This window comes from Rissa tridactyla, chromosome 6, assembly GCF_028500815.1.
Source record: "Rissa tridactyla isolate bRisTri1 chromosome 6, bRisTri1.patW.cur.20221130, whole genome shotgun sequence".
Taxonomy (NCBI): domain Eukaryota; kingdom Metazoa; phylum Chordata; class Aves; order Charadriiformes; family Laridae; genus Rissa; species Rissa tridactyla.
In genome coordinates, this window is record NC_071471.1 from 11,561,779 (window position 1) to 11,577,253 (window position 15,475).

Below are 15,475 nucleotides of genomic sequence, written 5' to 3' on the forward strand. Positions count from 1 at the left end.
GGCCACGTGTGAAGGTGGGGAGCCGCACTCCTGGCCTGCCATCGCCTTTACCTTACCCCTGAAGCGTGACAGAGCACAGGCAGCTTGGCTTACAGCAGCTGAACCAGGCTTTTCACCCAAAATGGGAAAAATAACTTAAATCCCACTGTCCTCAACTACACCCTGTCCTCTTCTCTACATATCGCAGATACTCAGCTCTCTTCCCAGGCTGGACACAAATGGTCCCTAGTCAGGCTGAGAAGCAGCTGATGGGCAGTTATTAATTGCTCCTGCCCTTTCTACCAAGGTGGAGGATAGAGGGTACCGCCGCACCAGCTGTGTGCCAGCCACAACTCCCTGTCATTGGAGGAATCCAGAAGTACCCATCAGGGCCAACTTTATGGTCCTTTGACTGGAACCATGAAAAAGTGTCAAACCACATGCAAGAGTAAGCCTAACGATCAGCTCTTCCCCTGTCCCAGGGGGAGACAACCCTGGTGTGCAGATCTGCTACAGAGCAAACGCAGTGGCTGGAGCTCATCGTGGCAGGTGAGCACACATTTTGGCAAGTGTCTGAAGGAACACCCATGTCAGAAGGGAGCCCATACCCATATTCCAGGTCCCAATGAAGATGGTGATCATATCAGGCTCTGGCTGCTCCGAGTGTTTATTCTTCATCTGCTGCAGAAGTTGGCAGAACCCTTCTCTCTTCTAGACCGGGAGGAGCGGAGAAAATTAATGAGATGCTTAACTCTTCCAGCACGACCTCCTAAAAAACTAGCTGAACCAGGAAACTCCCAGCATGCTTGAAGGGCACATTAGCTCTCCACTATCCTGAAACCTTCGAAGAGGCTGTCCTTCCTCTGGTACTTCCTTAGGCACTTAGCTTGTGCATTACTGTAACAAGTGCTGAGCTGGTCAGAAGAAAGCCTGGACTTCCCTCTTGTTAGTCTACATGAGCCCTTTTGCAGGCGCCCTCCCAGGACTCCTTGCCTCTTCTCACTGACGCTGACGCTCCCTTCTCCTGCCTCAGTGACAGCACCTAGGTATGGCTGCCCTCTCCAGCAGCCTCCTTTGCACAGCACACTTGTTCATTTTCTGGATATTTCCAGAACAAAGGAGAAATTTCATTTTTGCAAAGCCAACCACCGTCCTTCACCAGTTCCTCTTTCTGCCCAGGAATGCCCCTTTTACTCCTCCCACCCAGGTACCCGCTCCAGGCTGGCAGGAAGGAAACATTGGGTATGTACCTTGGAATCCGAAAAAACATATTCCTTCCGCTGCGTTTTTTCTTTTTCTGTTTCCAGCACAATGACCAGTTTGTTAGGGACTTTCTGGGACTTGATAAGCTGCAAGACTAAACAGAGACCGGGCATCGTGAGCTGCACTCACCGAAACTAGAATCCCACCAAAACTAACAGGACCCTGCCCTCAGGCTCGGGACTTAAACGGTCTTTTATGTCTGAGGCTCATTTTTCCCCTGCATAACTACATTTTAATGTTGCTTAATCCTGTTCCCTGTAGGAATAGGTGAAGGGGACCCTCAAAACTCATTCTGTCTGGAGCTCTTGTCCACACCAAGCCACGCAGCCTGAAGCGAAGCCTTGGCTTCCTGCAGGCAATCTCCCTGTACCCTCAGCCAGCCTACACAATATTCCTTCCCCATCTGTGGAAGAGGAGGTAAAACCTCATTTGGTGGGTAAAGGTGATTCCTCCCCATCTAAAATAGCAGCTAAGCAATTACGAACACCAGCTGGAGAAAGCCACATATGAAAGCTAATCTTTTCAATCACTGCCAGCAACAGGTTGATTTTCTAGCAGGAGAGAACCCAAGGGCATCGTTCACTCTGTGATAAATCCTACCCTGTTCGGCTCAATCTCAGTGAGCTGCCTGTCCAGAAACATAACGGAAAAAAAGGGAAGTTGCTCGAATCGGGCCTTCACAGACCAAACTGGCATTGCTCATCGGTAGAGATATTGATTCACGTACCCAGAATCAAGGGGAAATTCACTGAAAAAGAGTATCTGGCTTTTTACCATCAAAAATCATCACAGAAGTCAATATGTTCCTGCAGAATGTTTTTTGTTTTTTCAAGTGACATTGCTTTTCAGTAGAAAATGGGTCTATTGCAAGCAGCTCTACGGGGAATCTTCTATCAAAACCTTCTCCCTTGCAGTCCTGCTACCGCTGTCTTCATTTTGACCAGGAGGCCGGGTCTAGAACAATCTGTGAAAGCTGGTGACCCCAGGAATGGCTCCCCGCTCTCTGCTTTGGGGACAGGCAGCCCAGGCTGGCCGGAGCCCTGCACAACACCCGGGATGTGGCAGAACCATCTGCGCTCCGGGCCAAACCTTCCCCTCCGCGGGCCCAAGGGGAACCACTCCCCATCACCCAAGGGATCGAGAGTCTACCCCAGCGTTTGTGACCTCAGGCATCTTACTTTTCTTGTGGGTATAAAACTTGTCTTCCGGGCCATCCTTGGCTCTCTTGATAATCAGTTTTCCTGTTTCCACATCAACCTTGAGATGTATTTTGGAAAAAATGCCTAGGGAGTCAGCTTTCACCTATCGGAAAATGGAGAGATTTTTCATAAGTGATCTACACTTCAGTCACGTGTGTTACAAATGCAACACTTGCCTGAATTCATGGACACGTATCGTCGCTGTGCCAATTGCACTAGGCATCTCTTAAGCATTTGCATGGTGCTAAACAGCATCCAGGAATAGCTGTTACCCATGTGGCAGCACAGCAAAGTTCCCGGGAACTGAGATACCGACACAAATTACTGTCCTTCCGTGCTGTGGTCAGCATTGTTAAAGAATTGTATTTACCTCAAAAGTGACAGGGGGGATAAGGGAGCGTCGATGTGTTGAATCAGGGCCTTCAATCAACAGTGTTTTCACCTGTAAAAGAATTTATGTGTACCAAATGGTGTTTAGTGATTCTGCACAACATCGAGAGCAGTGAAGTCAGAGCAAAGAACTCTTACTGTAGCGGAGGACTGCACTGATGATGAACAAGAAGCATAACTAGAGACAAAGGATGACAAGAAGATAATATAAAATAGCTTTAAAACTCTACCTTTTCTTCAATAGAAGACAGCAAAGAGATCAGCTGATTGAGTTTCAATACGATATTGACTGGACTAGCTTCACCAATCATCTGACAACCGCAGTGTAGAAACAAAAAAGAGAGAGAGAGAGAGGTGGGTAATTAGCAAACCCACAGAGCAGGGCCTGGAGCAGCGGTCTTGCCCAGGAGCCCCTCACAGGCAGAGCCGGGAGCTGATCCGAAATGGGCAGCACGAGGGCAGAAGCATGGGAAGGTGGGAGGACAGATGTGCAAACCCTGTCCCTAGGTTAGGGGCAGGCGGGCACGCAGGGGAGTCAGCCAGCTGCTGGGGGACGGGTTTCCATCACCGGGGCTGGGGCTCAACCTACAGAAATCCCCGGCTTTTGGTTCTCTGGGCAGGGAGAGGAAGGTCACGGGACTTAAGTGGGCTGGGGGAAGGAAGGATTTGGCAGTGGGACATCCTTAGAGTGAAGTTTATGGAAAGAGAGAGGTGCAGGCCGAGGAAGGACGGGGAGACGGAAGCCCTCAGGCAGTTTGCTACGCTTTCTTCTGGCGCAGGAAGGGGGAGCAGGCAGAGGGGACCACGGGATGAGGGAAACTGTGGGGATGTGACTCTGTGTGCCCTCTGCGCTGCAGACAGAAGGAGGCTAGAGAGCGCAGAAGTGGTAACCAAGCCCCCAAATCCCGCCGGTCATTGCCCTGCGACCAGCACCCTACCCTCCCGCCATGCCCACACCACCTGCGCTCCCGGCTCCTCTCTTTCCGCCGACTTACTTGTGAGCGCTGATGGATGCCGGGGTGCAGCTGCTGCTCAAACACCTTCTGGATGGACTCCAGGGATGGGAGCGTCCTAGAGGCCTCACTGGGGACAGAGACACAGCGGAGGCATAAGGCTGCGGTCGGGTCCCTGGGTAGGCCGGCACTTGGACAAAGCTGGCAGCAACAGACCCTGGGCACGCGTTCGCACCGGGCCTGTTCTTGCCACCTGTCGTGCTCCCGTCCTCTGCCGCTTGCTGCCCTCCGGCGTGGTGAGGGGGCGGCGGGAGCATTTCTCGGCTGCCCGAGTGACACTGCCAGCGCAGGTAGCGGGCCGTGCCTTGCAACGGCAGCAGCACGGGTGCACCGACTGTCCCCGGGGCTTGTTTTGGAGGTGGTAAACGTCTTAAATCTCCCTGGAAAGATGTCCCGGGCTGAGCCGAACCAGAGAACACCGTGTAAAACTGGCACCAACCCAACTGTGCCAACTCACAGATCAAAGCACACGCCAAGATCTCCAAGCCCAGACGAGTCTGGTGCCGGTGAATGCCCCGGCGGCAGGAGCAGCTCGGCTTTGCGCAGCCCATGCGCGGCTGCCGAGCCTGACGCAGGATGCTGAGGGCACTGGGTGGAAAGGAAATGAATTTTTAGAGTTTTCAGCTCACATGACAAGAGGGGCCGGGCGCCGCGAGGGAGTGGAAGAGCCAGCCTTTAATCTCTTGAACAGGAACCGTTCGTGGGTTACAATGAGATTCCTCCAGCGTTTCCCAATTAGATTCCACAGGATGCTCATTTGTCAAAATGCCGTCGTGCGAATTTGGCACAGAAGCCATGCTCCCATAATGAGCAGGCTTATCACGGAAAGAGCAGCCAGGGAGCGCAGGTCAAAAGGAAGGTGATGGTGGGGAGCAGTGCTGGGATGCTCGCATTGTGCCTCATCAACAGTGGATATTAATGATTTCCCTCACTTTCCTAAGTCTGAATGGACCGGATTTTACTCCCTGTTTGTTGGGGAAAGTGCTCCAAAGCGAAAGTACGCCTGTCCGAAGATTAGATATTTGTCCAGGTGCTGAGCCACGGAAGATTAATTGCCTAAATTAAGCAGGCGTGTTTGAAATTTCATTCTGAACGACTTGCCGTGGGGCACACAGAAGTACAAGACACCTGTGGGAATCTGGACCTGCTAAACTTAGTCCTGCAGGACCACAATCAGCTCTGGATCACCCGGGGCCAGCGTCACAGCAAATGGCTCCAGCCCCAAACCCAAGACTCCCATCGATTTCTGCAGCCACAGAGTTGGGCCCCAGCAGGCTGCAGGCAGTGGCAGGCGCGCTTGGGTGAAGTTCAGTTTGAAAAGAGCGAAAGGATATTTACTGTGACTAAGAGTGTAGGATGTGTAGGCCATCTCTCGAAAACACAGAGCAAGGGGCTGCTTGAAGCAGCTCAGAAATGATTTCTCATGGGAGAACTGCCCTCTCTTTACAGTAACGTGCAGCATGCCTGTGGGGAGGGGGCAAGAGCATCTGCAGATGTTCAAACTCAACAAAACCACACAGTGGTTTTAATTGCACTTACAACTCACTGTTTTCTCCTCTTGATAGTATAAAGGAAATATATGTAGTGATCTTCGTTGAAGTGCCAGAAGCCTGTGTGTCCTCACACGAATGCAAAAGTGCTGGCATCACAAGCGCTTGAAGAACTGCCTTAAAACTCTTTGTGCAAATTATTCCATAAGGGAATCAGCAGGAGCACTGCAGATGCAGTGATCGATGGCCAAATGGTGGCTTCAGATAGCAGCAGGCCAAATAGGCCACTACGAGTGTTTTTCGCCTAAAGCTCTGAGGTAGGAAACTCTGAACAAAGCCCATTTGCATGGGTAGCCCCCGCTCTTTGCTGCACTGGCACCAAGTTCTCCATGAGTCAGCTTTCCAGCCCCGAGAGGATTCCCCCGCCTAAGGAAGCTCCTGTATGCCAATTTCTTTTAGCACCAAGTGCTTCACAAAAGCACTCGTCAACCTTACAGATCTCTTTTTTGTTTCATTTTTAGTATATGAGCTGCCAGAGTGAACAGCCTTTCCCGAGTGGTTGCCCCATTGCCCCCTGGGCTGTGATAAGATGATGTGCTGTGCCTGTCATAGAATCATAGAATCACAGAATGGTTTGGGTTGGAAGGGACCTTAAAGCCCACCCAGTGCCACCCCCTGCCCTGGGAAGGGACATCTCCCACCAGACCAGGTTGCTCCAAGCCCCGTCCAACCTGGCCTTGAACACCTCCAGGGATGGGGCAGCCACAGCTGCTCTGGGCAACCTGGGCCAGCGTCCCAGCACCCTCACAGCAAAGAATTTCTTCCTGATACCTAATCTAAATCTCCCCTCTTTCAGTTTAAAACCGTTCCCCCTCATCCCATGCCTCCCTTCCCTGATCCAGAGTCCCTCCCCAACTCTCCTGGAGCCCCTTTAGGGACTGGAAGGGGCTGGAAGGTCTCCCCAGAGCCTTCTCTTCTCCAGGCTGAACCTCCCCAGCTCTCTCAGCCTGTCCTCACAGCAGAGGGGCTCCAGCCCTCTAATCATCTTCGTGGCCCTCTGCTGGTCCCGCTCCAACAAGTCCAAGTCCTTCCTGTGCTGAGGACTCAGAGCTGGACGCAGTTCTGCAGGTGGGGTCTCACCAGAGCGGAGCAGAGGGGCAGAATCCCTTCCCTCGCCCTGCTGGCCATGCTGCTTTCGATGCAGCCCAGGATGCGGTTGGCCTTCTGTCCTGACCCCCTTGGCCACAGCTAGCCCTAGAAGCTAGTAGCAGCTTCCAGCAGAGTTTAAACCAGCTTTCAGTCTCTCTAATGCACACTGGGGGTCTGGTCCTTCTTGCTGAATTAATCCGGGACCAGAGGTGAGGAGAGGGAAGAGAAGAGATTACAAACCCCGCGCTCCTGGTCTGCTTGAGCTCCATGGTCAGAAACGAACCCTTCACGAACTGCAAAAGGCACAGACCGTTCCCGGGCAGCTCCCAGGCATCCCCTCCACCTCGCTAAGGCTGGCAGCCACCGCTCACCCACAGCCCGGGGTCGGAACACAGAAGCATGTCAGCCAAAGGGCACCGGGACGCTCATTTTTCACCGCGACAGCAGCGTGCGCAAGAGAGACCCTGAAAGATGGCACAGCCGGGCTCTGGGAGGTTGGAAGAAGCTGGAATACGGCATCGCAAAAACCTCAGCAAACTGTCGGTAAATGAGCGCGGCTCACGAACACACAAACTGAGCCCAGCCACGGCCAGGGTCTGTCTGCGCACTCTTAATCCTCTGCAGTGCCGGGAAATCCAAAGGAGCTTCAACTCCAGCTCCAGCTGTGCCAATTAACTTTTCTTCTTGTTTGTTTTATTCTTTTGGCCTGTTCTCAAATATCATGAAAATAACGGAACTGAACGTTATTAAGAAAAAAGAGGACATGGCCACTGAGAAGCAGCCTAGGAATTACCTGTACATTCAGCTGGAATCCCTGTGCAGCTGAAGAAAGCTGAGGTAAATAAAAACTAAATTTAGGTGATGCCACTGATTAAATCTGAGTTCAGAAGTCTGATAAGGGAAGTGAGCTGACACCCCAGACAGCCTCGGAGATTAAGACTGCAGAAAACGAGATGCCCAAGTATGTGACTATTAGCCAGATGAAGCTGAGCAAATCGTTTGGTGGGATGGCAGAAATTCAGGGGACGATCCAAATAGCAGGGGAGCGGTTCCTCAGAGAGAGCTGCCTGACACTGAAAACAGCCCACAGTTCTGGACTTTCACGAAAAAATCAAGCAGGGAGCTCCATCTAACTGAAATAATGCAGGTATGGGGAGAAAATGCCGGGGAGCAGGGGGGGAAGAACTGCATGAGAACATATATTTCCATCACTGCACGCCTTCTAGAGGGGCAGGGGGCAGGCAGCTTGCCCTTTGCTGTGCTCGTGGTGGAGCAGTGCCCCGGTGCTCAGCAGGCTTGCACCAGCGGAACAACTCACCCCACTGTGTTCCAGGAAGGTGCTCTGCAAAGTCCAGTCACTAAAAAAAAAACTTAAGGAAATCTGGAAACGTAAAAGGTATCCTGGCTCTTGAGAGGATCGTGGGCCTGTTGCATCTCCTTTCCTGCCATCCCACATACATTTATGAGGACTAGGGTTGTGAAACCCAGATAGGAAGCAATTCTTTGCTGTGAGGGTGGTGAGCCCCTGGCCCAGGTTGTCCGGAGAAGCTGTGGCTGCCCCATCCCTGGAGGGGTTCAAGGTTGGACGGGGCTTGGAGCAACCTGGGCTGGTGGGAGGTGTCCCTGCCCAGGGCAGGGGGTGGCACTGGGTGATCTCTAAGGTCCCTTCTAACCCAAACCCTTCTGTGATTCAATGATTCCATAAGGTGAAATCAAATAGGAGGTTGGAAATGGAAAAAGCCAGCCACCATTAGAGCAGCACTACTGGAGATATTTTAGTAACACAAAACTCTCACTTGTGATTTCATTAGATTTTAGTTTCCATTGTTCATTCTTAGCCAGCCACCTGGGTCTCCCCTCTGTGGGCGTAGAGAAGCAAAACCCTCCCGCGGGGCACGGAAGGAGACGGGCAGCTCTTTGCACACCCATCCACCCTCAGCCCTGCCCGGGGCTCTCTGGCCAGCGGCTGGTTTCAGGCAGGAGGAGCAGGGCGGCACATTCCTCCCCCTGTGCCTGGCAGGACGCGCACAGCGCCCACCGCTTCAGAGCAACAATCGTGGTCTCACGCGGCTGAGCACCTCGCTCGCTCCCCGTCTTCCTTCCCTAAGCCAAAGCTAAGCAAATCAGCGGCGTCCACCCCTAATTTCAGACCTTTCTCCTGCCTCGGTGAGCTCTAAGAGCCACCTCACTTCTAAATACACTAGAAAGAAGGATATTACAAGCCACGCATAGAGCATGGACGTGGGTGCCACCCCTGCCATAGGGTTCTCAAAGGTCTCTGCAGAAGTGCGGGCCAATCTCCTGTTTGCTCACAAGCAACGAGAGGTGGCAGCGGGGGAAATCGCACCCTTCCACCAGAGAAACAGGGAGCTCTGCAAGGTTTTAGCTCCATACTGGAGTTTTCCCAGTTGGGATCCTGGAAGGTCTATAAATAGGAAAGGTAAAATTTGCTAAGTCTAGGCTTGTTTCTCTTCTCATTTGAGCTGGACTTCACTGACATCAGTGGAACTGCTCCAGGTTCACAGTGCATTAGTGGGAAGGAATATCAGCGTTTAAAACATAGCTGTGCACCAATATGTGCTTGTTTCCATAAACGACTTGTGCTTGACAATTCTGTGGGTGTCATTTATACATTACCAAATTATGCAGTTAATCGGTTAGTGCATTTTTTGTTTTGTTTCTTTCTAAACAGAGCATAAAAAGTAATACTTCGCTGACTGAAACCGCCTACAGGGAAACTTCACTGTCAGAGCTATGTCTTTTATCTAGATTTCGCATCTTTGGACCAGAATCACAGGTCAAGAGATCTAAATATAATGTTTTTGAGGATAAGCGCATTTCCTGTGCCAGAAATGCAGGTTCTGAACGCGTGCACACAGGCGCTGCGTTAGACTCCAGTGTCGCAGCGTGACACTGTGATGCCTGAAAACTGGCTGCTAGTTACCTGAAGAGTCCTTTGCAAAGCAGTGTGAGCAGTTTCTTCAGCTGAGGAAGATTGCTAGAGCCAGTCTGTACCATCTCGAAGTCACTGGTGATGTGAACTCGCAGGTAATCCTGGATGAGTTTAAGATGCTCGTCGGAGACACTGTGAAAGAAACAGAGACGTTAAACCCAGCTCTTCTCTCTGCTCCCAAATGTCAGCTTTGTTATCTTTCTGAAATTTCCGCTGCCAGCACAGAGAGAAAGGGGGCAGTTTGCCTTGGAATTCAGTGTAAATATGCAGTTCTCAGAATTGGACCATGGATCCCCCACCACGCTGCTGACACCTTCTCCTCTTCCTCCTTCTCCGCCCCAGATCCCCTCCTCGTGACTGCTGGGCTACCATGGCAGAGGAAGCCCCGTGATACTTTGCCAAAGCCAGGGTGGGAGGATTATCCTTGGCAGGTAAAGCCAGGCTGCCGTGAGGCTGGTAACAGTCAGCAGCGCAGGGGCTCTGGCGAGGTGGAGACTTCCTTTCACCTCACCAAGTCCCACTTTGAAGGTCCTAGGGGAGCTGAGACCACGGAGCTGTACGGGATGCTCCCCTCCTCCCTGTCTCTGTGCTGCCTGGACACCAGCACCACAAGGGAGGATGGACCGGGCAGACTGGATCTGCCATCTTGTGCCCTCACCAACGCTGAAAGTCCCAGCGGGCTGCTTAGCAGATGAAACGCTGCAGGAAACTGAACAAAACTGGGTTTCTCCCAGTCAGCCAGCTGCAACTGGGCCACCCCAAGAGGACTTGTGCTGCCAGGCACGACCACAGCCTCCCACTGCCCTGCCGACAGGCACGCCTTCTGATTTTATTTTTATTTTACTTTTAAACTTTGCAGATCTGGTCATTAAATGTCACACGGCTTCCTCTAAGGCTTCAGTGCACGTCCATGTTTGACGCGGCTAGCATGTGGGACAACGTGAGTCAGAACCACAGCTGGAGTCAATCCGTAAGTGTGAATACCTGGAAATCCATGGGCAAGTTTATCCTTTTTGAGGACTGGCTGGTGCTTTCTGATGCCATCTGTAGTTAAGGCACATGGCTAATACAGCAAGTTCTCCCAGGTATTACTGTCCTTTATATTAAAAAACTATACCTCAGGTCTACTGGCGATTTTAATACTTCAGAAAAGTACTTTTTTCTAGATGACAGCTGGACTGCAAAGAGTAGCCAACACGCTGTAAATCTGATGCTGCTCTTCATTTGGTAGTATAACTGAGGAGCAGTTTTGCTGAATCAAGCAGGTCCTCGGCCATTCCAAACCAGAGCACCCCAGAAAGCTCGGCGCTGGGCTGAAGGCTGGTTCTGCAGCCCTGGGACTTGCCACCCTCACCTGCTGGTGTCCTGGTACTGCAGCCGCTGGAGTAGTGTCTCAGAAAGGGACAGCTTATTGACGTCTGCCACCCTGGAGTTTTCAGGGAGAGAAGATACGTCCTTTGTCTCGCTGCTTGGCAATGCCATGAGGATGTTGCGCGGGGGCAGGATAGGAGGCGTGGGCACCAGGTCTGGCAAGGAGAGAAGGAGAGGCACAGTCACCCCAGCACGGCAGTTTGACCCCTGCCCCTCACCCGCGGGCAGGGCAGGGTCTGCGCCACAGTGGCCGTCACTGCAGACACCGTGCCTTCTGCAGGTCTCCCATTTCACAGCTGGGAAGCCCGGGGGCTCCATACCGGCCCAGCCTGTTCTCAGGGATGCCAGTGGTGTGAGGCCAGCGGGCTGAGCTGCCCAGCGCCCACTTCACGCGCAGGCAGTGCAGTCTCATCCAAGTCAGTCTCACTGTCCTGTCTGCACAGCAGCTGTGAAGGTTAATTACTTACTTTGAATATAATGCCTAAAGAACACAGCTGCACCCCATCTGTATCATTACCATTGGCATGGAGGTCTGCTCGGGGGCAGAGCGGATGGAGGGGCCTGATGGAAAGAGCGCCGTAAGCTGCTCATCGGAAGAAGTGAACAGCTAAAGTGAGCTAACGCAGATGGGGAAAACAGACCCCATAAGCCAGTACAGAGGGGCTGAGCACCCCCTTGTCTTGGGGGTATCGAGGGTTTTCCTGCTCTGTCATCCTACTGCTCAGCACACCTCCCTCTTCTGGGAGAAGAGCAGCTCCATCTCCATTTATCCCAACCACGGCTGCCTTTCTTTTCTTACCAATTCCCCAACACTTTGTTATACCTGCCATACGGTAGCCGGTTGAGTTGTGTGGTTTCGTTTGGTCGTTCCCTAATGGTGGCGTTTTCTTTACAAACAGAAACCCCAAGCCAATCCATTGCGCCCGGGCAGAAGCTGTGATTCACAGAGCCATGGCAGCAGGATGGGGTGGTGTGTCTGCAGGGCATGCGGGGCCCACCTCCCACCTCTGCAATTCCATGCGTCAGACGGGCAGGCATCTATAGCCCCTACGTGGCTCCAGCACGATGGCACCAAAGTGCCTGAACAGAATTAAAACTCTGTCCATGAACAGCCCAGCCCCGGTGCTAATATCTTTTCATCTAAAGGCTCTTAGTCTTGGCTAGAACTTCATTCCCTGCTGCTCGCATCTCTGTGTATTATTTTTGCTGTAGTTCCCTCCCCCGCCCCGAGAGCTGGAGACTCAGAGCAGCTGGCCAAAAACCAGGAACATCTTTCCTGGGCAGCTTTGCAAAATTTTGTTCTGTTTCTTCATGAGAATTGCATACCAAAATCTTCCAGCTACTATTAGACACCCATTGGGTTGCGTAAATGTGCGCAGGCCCATTGATGGGCTTCAGTGCAGACGCCTGCCTGCCTATCGCAGGACTGTGTCCTTTAGACAAGTTTTATTGTCACGTTCATCGTTTCCGCACAGACGTCAGAAAGGACAGGAAGGATGGCTCTGTGGGCATGACCTTCCCCTGGGATGCAGGAGAACAATGACAGATCCAAGGGATGATCCAGGAAAAATCCAAGGAGCGATCCAAGACCAGTGAGCGTCAGAAACCCGCAGTGACATTTCATATAGAATAGTTGGGATGATGCCAGTCACACCCCTTCATCGTACATCTGCCCTTACGCATCGAGTCAGACTGTCTGCCACTGCGGGATCTGTGCCCTCTGGTCATGCCTGCTAGGAATGTCCCCTGGATCGGAGCAGAGCAGGGGGCCCCAGGTGACCCCCAGGCCTGCAGCAGCTGCAGGTGGGCAGCACTGCGGGGAGACGGGCCCCAGGTCCCGTGGAGAACGTCTCTGCTGCCGAGGCAGTGGCCCTACAGAGGCAGGGCAGAGAAAGGGGCGTGGGGACGTGTGAGACGGCTGGACACAAACCAGCCTGAGTCCAGATGAAGGACAACAGGTTGGTCAGCCTTGCACCTGGTGTAATACACTTCTGCAGAGAGCCTCACCCTCGGGTGAGCTAAAACGCGGTACCGCCCCAGCGCCACGACGACTCACTGCCTCGAGGTCTTGCCAGCTCAGGCCCCCCCTGTGCCCTGCTCCATTTTATTGCAGGACATGCTCTAATCCCTCTGCCTGCACTGTGTATCCCCGTTCGGAGTAAGTGTCAAGGGTCTGCATCACTGAGTCACGTCATGGGTTTCTTACCGACATCCTCCTCCGGTTCATCTGCCGCCTCCTCTTCCTCCCGCGGCACTGCGTATTTGAGGTGCCATACCAGACCCATGTTCTCCTTCTTGTAAAATTCTATCAGTTCCTCCAAGTTCTCAAAGTACTTCACGGGAACACCCTCCGATGCCTGAAACAAAACACAGAGGCCATCATGGTCTGGGATTTCCTACCACAGGAACAGCGCTCCTTGCAGAAGGGAAAACCAAGTCATAGAGAGAGGAAAAACCCGCGGCTGCTGCCCAGAGGAGGCCAGCCCGGCTCTCCCTGCCCATCAGACCACGGGCTCAGTGCGGAACAGCTCCTGCAGTGCAAACAGGAATGGATACGCACACGCGTTCCAGCCGGCGTCAGCAAAAATGGCAACCTCAGAGGTTCACAGGAGCCAAGTGGAAGAGCTCTCCCTCACTTGATTCAGTGGGCTTGGCTTCAAAGCAAAGGAAGACTTTAAAAACAAAGACTTCTCCTCGATTAATTTTTGCATTCCCTCTTTTACTGAGCACAAAACGCCTGGACTATGTTATATTTTGTGGTACCCAGGAAGAATTTTTCTGTGAAATTGCAAGACAAACACATCTAAATCTCGACGTTAGCAACCCTCCCAGGATTCAAAGGCTCGGAACTGGGTTCAAACGAATGCAAGCTCGCAAGGTAAGAAAACGCTCGGATGAAGATTTGGAAAGCTGAGGCTCGGGACACAGGTAGGACTGCGAACGCATCAGGCATGATGCCGAGCTTGACAGCTGAATTTTAACTGTGACTAAACCTGTTTCTAGCACAGCCCTGGCCACTGACCTCAGGATATGGATACGTGCAGAGGGCAAAACACCGGGATAAGGTTTTAGAGGTCTTCAGAGGCAAAGCTTCAGAGCAATTCTATCTATGCACCAGAGTGAACAGTCAAACCTGCAGAACACCAAGGAGCAGGGGCAGAACGGGGCAGAGCAGAGGTTTCCCGGCCCCACCAGATGCTTGTTCTTGACTTAAAAGAGCGACGCCGGGAACCGCTCGCATGTGGGGATACAGCAGCGGCAGGCAATCAAAAGGAGGACCCGACCACCCCAACGGCAGGCTCGACTTGCGCCGTTTTCCGCGCGCAAAGCCACATTTTGCACAGGAAATGTGGTTAGTTAATAAGGAATTAAAGCTTTGCCTCCAATTTGGAATAACTTGTTCCGCAGCCATACTGCAGACATTCTGCCTCTGACTAACAGGCAGGATGTTTTAATTTCGTTTTGGATTGCAATTACGGCCTGTAAAAATCAACATGCACAAAGTTTTAACACAAGTTTGAACACGCTTATTTACCTGCCATTTTGTTTACCCCGTTTCTTATTATATGTGAACTTTTTTTGTTTAAAAGGCAAATACAGCAAAACCCAAGAGATTAAACAGGAGAAGCGCTAGCATATGCCACGCTGAGCAGAACACAGAAAAATGTCTTTGGTGGGTCCCGGCAGCAACAACATTTCTTTTTAATTTTCCCAAAGAGTAAAATCTCAGGCCAGAAATTAGGACAGTGCTTTCAGCACTGAGCCGCATTTGAAGCCTTGGGTGCCCTCAGGCCTGCCATCAGAAGTACCTTGCGTTTTTAACAACACCTGCACATCCCTAAAGGCACAGCCCGACCGTTTTTCCTAACAAATAGGTTTGATGTTTCCGAGAGCTCTGCCTGTGCACCCTCCTCTTCTGTCGCCCAGGTGCTCCTGCATTTATCAAGATCTATTATACTCGTACACTGGAAAACAGCGCATTCAGCACGGAAGTGGTGCCTGGGCAAACACCGGATTATATTTTTTGTGAGGCCAGAGGTGTTGAAACAAATCGCTGGCTAAAACTTCATAGGAGCCTGCTCTGCTAGAGCAGCGCAAGCTCACCATAATGAGGAAAACTTCTGATTTACACCAATTAATGCAAACAGCGCCTTGGTCCTCCCAGGCTCTTCTGTGTCTCGATGCCAACTGTGAAGGCTGGGAATCGGGGAAAACCGTTGAGGAGAAAGAGCACGCAGCTCAAATCCGTCATAGGAAAGGGTCCTGCAGTCACGGTGCCACACTGGGACAGACCTGGAGTAGTTCAGCCAGCTGCTTCCATGTTTGCCCGTTCATCTTCCCTGCGGCACCTTCCTCTGCTCCGAAATCCCTGTCCTGGTGCCTGTCCATCCCTTGCGCCCCCACACAGCGCACTCAGCCCCCATGCCCAGCCCACGGCAGCTTCATCCCTCCTCTGGCTTCCATCTGCTTGGGCGGCCTCCTGCCCGCCACCCACAGCACCCACGGGCGGGCTGGGATCATGAGGGACGAGGCCTGGGGGGGTTTGCTTTGCCCCACGCTGGCCTCCCCCCTGCCCCAGGGCACCTGGAAAAAGGCATCAGCCCCATCACGGTGCACGCCCAGACCCTGAAACACTTGGAGGGCAAAAAGGACGGCCAGGGTTTACAG

The 15,475-nt window shown here is 52.3% G+C and overlaps 1 protein-coding gene across 2 annotated transcripts in view; it reads right to left on the reverse strand.

Moving 5' to 3' along the window:
* INPP5D (inositol polyphosphate-5-phosphatase D) overlaps window positions 1–15,475 on the reverse strand; it is a 60,466-nt gene that overhangs the window by 18,607 nt on the left and 26,384 nt on the right. For both annotated transcript variants that reach the window (XM_054206567.1, XM_054206566.1), the window contains exons 3-11: window positions 13,014–13,164; window positions 10,791–10,962; window positions 9,428–9,568; window positions 3,827–3,914; window positions 3,062–3,142; window positions 2,812–2,883; window positions 2,421–2,544; window positions 1,230–1,336; window positions 588–690 (exon numbers count right to left, since the gene is read on the reverse strand). In XM_054206567.1, coding sequence (XP_054062542.1) covers window positions 588–690; window positions 1,230–1,336; window positions 2,421–2,544; window positions 2,812–2,883; window positions 3,062–3,142; window positions 3,827–3,914; window positions 9,428–9,568; window positions 10,791–10,962; window positions 13,014–13,164 — 1,039 coding nt within the window. The remainder of the gene's footprint in view (window positions 1–587; window positions 691–1,229; window positions 1,337–2,420; window positions 2,545–2,811; window positions 2,884–3,061; window positions 3,143–3,826; window positions 3,915–9,427; window positions 9,569–10,790; window positions 10,963–13,013; window positions 13,165–15,475) is intronic.